General features: G+C 38.6%; 1 protein-coding gene across 1 annotated transcript in view; it reads left to right on the forward strand.

Annotated features, from left to right (window-relative positions):
• The first annotated feature begins 309 nt into the window (after positions 1-309).
• FAM81B (family with sequence similarity 81 member B) overlaps positions 310-5,872 on the forward strand; it is a 70,038-nt gene continuing 64,475 nt past the window's right edge. The window contains 3 exon segments of the mRNA XM_003785983.3: positions 310-424; positions 1,656-1,765; positions 4,661-4,725. Coding sequence (XP_003786031.3) covers positions 310-424; positions 1,656-1,765; positions 4,661-4,725 — 290 coding nt within the window.

A 5,872-nucleotide genomic window follows, 5' to 3' on the forward strand; every position in this document is an offset into this window, starting at 1 on the left:
TAAAACAATGATGTGTGTAATAAAAACAGTTGTAGCCTGGGGCAAGGGGCTGTTCCATGGTCCTCATGCTTTGAAGGTAGATAGACCCCCGACCCAGCTGCTCTTGGAAAACTTTCTCTTTGAGTTCTGACATTTCTTCATTTTTCCCTCATCCTCTCATCTCCGTCAGCCACTAGGAGGGAAATCACAGTATATCTGGGGCTGGTCCCCAACAGCCAGCCCCACTGACATCACAGACCCTTCCTGCCATCACAATGCTGGGAAGTCACCCTGGGGAAGATGCCCCAAGATATGAAGACTTTAGTTAGGATGCAAACAAGATTCCTTAGTATTTTGGCTTTCTGAGAAAGAAAAAAAATCTGTTTCTTTTCAAAAATCAAACCAACCAAAAATAAAGCTGGGAAATCAGGCATCATGAGTGCAGGTACTTACCTCATGGACTGCTTATGTCCAAATCTCTCATACTCACTTTCTTTTACTTTTTAGTTTCTAATTTTATTTTATTTATTTATTTGGTTTTTTATTTCAGATTAATATGAGGATAAAACTATTAGGTTACACTCTTTGCATCCATTAGGTAAAGTCCCAGTTGTAGTTGAGCCCTTCACCCAGGAGGTATGCCAAGTGCCCCTATATCATGCCCTTTAAGGTGAGAGCACACTAAACCCTCTCCCCTTTCTCCCTCTCCTCTTCCCTCCCCACTTTCTCCTCTTCCCTCACCCCCACTTGAATTTAATTGTGTTTTTCTCTAGTGTGGGAATGTAGTTGTTCATGTACTGGTTTCATATTAGTATAGAGTACATTGGATTCTTGCTTTCCCATTCTTGCGATACTTTACAAAGTAGAATGTTCTTTAACCCTATTCAGGTAAATACAAAAGATATAAAGTCTCTACCTTTTTATGGCTGAATAGTATGCCATGGTATACATATACCACAATTTGTTGATCTATTCATGGGTTCATGGACACTTGGGATGTTTCCACATCTTAGCAATTGTAAATTGAAGTGCAATTAACATTAAAATGCAAATGTCTTTATCATAGACTGATTCTATTTCTTCAGGGTAAATACCTAGCAATGGGAATGCACAATCAAATGGAAGGTCTACTTTTAGCTCTTTGAGGATTCTCCATACTTCTTTCTACTGAAGCTATATTAGTTTGCAGTCCCACCAGCAATATAAGAGTGTTCTTCTCTCCACACCCACACCAACATTTGCAGCTCTGGGATTTTGTGATGTGGGCTATTCTTCCTGGGATTAGGTGGTACCTCATTCACTCTCTTATTCTTATTTCTTGTTACAAATAAATAAAATGATAAATCCCAAAGAAGCCCCTCAGATGGCTTGGCATGATAGGGTAAGAAATTATTTCCTTTTATTTGAAAATGGTTTGATGTCAACAAAGTTCCTAAATGTCCTGTAGCAATACCTGAGAGGACATGCCCTTCTGGCTGACTGCAGATGTGATGGGGTGCAGAGGGAGAACTGTAGATGGGGAGAGAAGAGAGGGCATGTGTAAAACAAATTGGAAGTCTCCCTTTAAGCTTAGCTATTTGTACAGAACCTCCTCTCAAGTAAAAAACATATTGCTGCCACTGCAAAAGATTCACTTGCCATAGTTCCTGGTCTGATTCAGCATTCTGGTTGCCTAGATACAGATGTAAACAGAAGTGCCTCTCCCAGAGCCTCCCAGACTGCAGAGGAACAGCCAGATGAACCTGATGGCCCTCCTCCTGACTCACCCAGTGACCAAGAAAAGAAAGCAAGTACCCTTTTATGTTTGAATTAAAAATAGAACATTTTGCTCAGCTTCTTTAAGGCTTCAGCTTGCTCAGAAAGCTTGAAGGAAGAATGGTTTTTCTTTTCACTCTTCCCACATGTCCCCCTTGTTCCACCTTGACAAAGTGACTGATGTTAGCATAAGCTGAAGGAAAATGGTCTTGATCTGTCAATACATTAATTGGACTGACTTTTAATATAGGGAGCTAAACATTTTTTAAAAGTTGGTAATTTATTTTGTTACGAAGCTTCAAAAGGCACCATGATAAACTCAAAGTGTAGACTTTAACATGAAAAAGAGAATAGCTAAATAGAATGTTTTCTTTATTAGTACTCATCATATTGTCCCCATTAATTAGAAAGAAGTTTCAGAGCAGGAAATGCTTTTAGATTCTGTTCATACTTCCTGTAACCCCTCACCAGCCCATGCAGCCTCTTGTTCTGGAAAGAGCAGGCGTAATATTGAGCACTACCTTTGGGTATCTATTGGACGTACCACACACTAGCTGTGAAACTTTGGATGATCACCTAACCTCTGTTTCCTCTTCTATAAAGTGGGCTAATCAGGCCTATCCTCCAAAGTTGGTGTGGGGTCCGTCTTCAGTGAAGAGCTGGGCAGGTGGAAAGACTCAGTAGCTATAGCATGGTTACTGTCCATTCACACGATCTCCAGCAAGTTCATTACTTCTCTGACCCTCAAGACCCTCAACTATAAAAATAATCATCTTAAATTCTTTCTGTGATAAGGAAGGATTTCAGCTGTGTGAGGTAACTAATGTTATCCTTACGCTAATGTTGAAAGAATGAATGAAGTTGTATTATACACTACAAAGTACTTTATATAGTCCACAAGCCCAAAACAACTATACCATTTTAAAATATTATGATGAAATCAGTGAAAATGCATACATGTAAACAAATGCCATAACTATCACCAAGCTGTTGGACTGTGAGACACTTCCTATATATTAATACAACATCCTAGCCTATAGGAATAGGTACAAAACAGAAGTGACTTCCATATTCAATTAATAAGATACAAAAATTTATATACTATCTTAGACACATAAAAATTGCTTTATAAATTAAAATAATTTTACCACCATATGAATGGCTTTTGTTCTAAGTAGCAGAATTAGAAGAGAGGATTTTCTTCTCTGCATCTTTAACTTTTGTATTTTTTTCCAAGTTTTCCTCCATGGTCACATTTAACATTTGCCCCTTAAAAGTATGTGTTGTAGATATAAAATAAAACAGATACATACCTAATTTGTTGGACATGTACTCTAGAAAGACAAAGAAGGCCCAGTAATTTAGTGCCATTGGACACAGTATACTCTTTTAATTCCACAAATACTTGAGGCTACTGGTTGCCAAAAGTATAAGGCAGCGATGAACCAGTTGCTGAGAAAATACAGAAAATACACACACACACACCAGGGGGAGCAGTGGAGCAATGAGAAGGAAAGAACTGGCTCCTAGTAGGTGAGGATCTCAGGGCCCAGGAGGAAATGCAAGTGAAAACACACCCTGGAGCAGAAGCCCAGTCCATTCCTCTAGGGATGCAGGATAATTTCCACCATGCAGACGCTGAATGCCAGTGGATCAGCGGATCCTTTTCCAGGGGAAGGCTGGGTTTCTGAGCATTTGACAACAGAGAGAGGGCCGTGCTCTGTCACAGGGCTCGTGGCTTGCATGGTGAGCTGTCCTGCCTGGCTGCCCGAGGCAGGCCAGGAGAGACCACAGCCAGGTGTACTGCACTGGCTTCCTGAGAATGAACTTACCTTTTTCTTTTCCTTTAGATTTTTTGGAGGAAGGAGGTTTCCAATTAAGTTTCTTAGGCCTTAAGAAATAGTAGTTTGTAGGCATTTGCAAAAGGAATTCTTTCCATATGTGGGTCTTAATATATTCTGCCACCATTATAGTATATAATAACACATAGAAAAAAAATCCTAGGAATATATTTTAAGTTTTTAGCTGAAGAGGAATAACTAAGGAGGAATCACTCGTACTCTCACTATTAAACCCAGTTCAGTGATAGGCTATTACAATTAAAATTAGGATCAACTGTTTGATGTAAGCACTCCATATTGTAAAAAAAATCAACATATTGTACCCCGCATGTGCATAAATGTATTCATGATCTATGTGTTTATGACTAAATAAAAGGAAAAGAATTAGGATGAACTTGTGTATTGTTTTTTAAACTTAAAAGAATGTTAGAGGCTAAAGCATTTTCAGCAAATACAAAGAGTCATTTGCCAGCCTCTTTCTGGTCACAGAAATGCTTCAAATCAAGAACTTTCATGAAAATAGAACTTTCTAGTAGTACCATTTTATTAGATTCGAATTTGTCAGTTAAGTGTGCATATAACCATCTGTTCACTGTGCTTTTATTTCTCACCAATTAAAATAACATGAATCCAGGTACTCATATAGACTAGTTTTCTAGTTTGGGGTTTTGGTTCTGAAAATTAGTTTATCCCCCTTAGAACTCAGCATGTCAGGAAGAATTCACTCTGTGAGGCTTCCTCGAGTGAGTTAGTCGATAACCAGTGGATATTTAATTTAAAGATTATCTAAGAATGACTTATGGCTTTGCATTTTCCAAAAGGTTTTTTCTGACAGTAATACCAAACTTATGAAATGCATCTCTCCAGTATCCCCATAGAACTTAATTTTGGTTTTAGTCATTAACAATACAAAGCAAGTATGTATGAGATTAACTGGGCTGATGTGCTATGATTTGTGGTATATATATATATATATGTATGTGTATATATATATATTTTTTTTACACTTGTGTAAGGATAAAATGTATAATAATAACCTGTAAAGTAGTAGAGGACATATTTTGAGTCTGTGACATTTGTTTTAGGTAAGATTCTCTCCAGCCAAAATGTCAACCAAGAATACTACAGACATAGTTGAATATGCCGACAAGTAAGTTTTTTAAATTACAGCTAATTTTAACTATTAACTGCATTTGATGGTTTAGTCAGATATTAAAGTTCCTGAATGAGACCTTTGAGTTAAGTTTTCTGCTTTCAGAAGAGACTAAATCATCTCGGAAAGACCACGCTCTCAGACTTGTCCGTTGTGAAGGACTGAACAAGCAGCTGTTACTGTCACCTCTTTAAATAACCTTGGTGGGTTCCAGTAGACTTATGGGTAAAGTCATACCACACAGGCAAGGAGTGACATGCAACAGTGTCACAGATAGCTAACTCTGACTTCCAAGTAAACCAAGTGAGCCTGTTAAGATTTCATGGTAAATACCCAGGAAATTGTGAAATACATTTATTTAATTAGTCATTAGAAAAAATTGTTTCTGTTGTTTAGAGTGCCATACCTGGAGCTCGCCCAGGGAAGGCCTACAGAGGAGGGGCAACTGGGAGATGCAATAACACACTACCAACACGTGCACAGTGCCCCAAATACCCTAGAATCCCAGTTTGTCAAAGTGGGATCACAGAGGTATTGCACATTAATTTGAGCTGTTTTCTACTTTGTGTATCAAAGCGAGATTTGGTCTAATGCTTCCAGTAATGTCTTCAGAGGATTTGGGGTTTCAGTCTCTGCCCTTTCACTGATTTGCTGTGTGACCTCAGTCAGTCCCATAATGTCTCTCAGCTTTAGCTTTTAAATCTGCAGATGGAAGAAGTCGGATCAGACACTCTCTAGGCTTTACCGCAGCCTTAAAGTAATTCTGATTCTAAAATATGTATCATGACCACAGAAGAAAAATGACTACATAAACAGTCAATGTGAAGACAAAAATCTAGATAGATATGGAACTTTTAAAAATTGCCATTAGCAACGAAGATAATGAAATTTTAAATTTATTGATTTTTACTACACTATTTTCATGATTAAGAATTTCCCTGTTCTGGCTCGGCCCCCATAGCTCACTGAGTAGGGCACCAGGCACATACACCGAGGCTGGTGGGTTCAAGACCGGCTCAGAGCTTACTAAACAATGGCAACTGAAACAAAAAAACAGCAGGGTGTTGTGGCGGGTGCCTGTGGTCCCAGCTACTCAGGAGGCTAAGGCAAGAGAATTGCTTAAGCCCAAGAGTTTGAGGTTGCT

This window comes from Otolemur garnettii, unplaced genomic scaffold (assembly GCF_000181295.1).
Source record: "Otolemur garnettii isolate 467f Iridium unplaced genomic scaffold, OtoGar3 scaffold00017, whole genome shotgun sequence".
In the NCBI taxonomy this organism is placed as follows: Eukaryota; Metazoa; Chordata; class Mammalia; order Primates; family Galagidae; genus Otolemur; species Otolemur garnettii.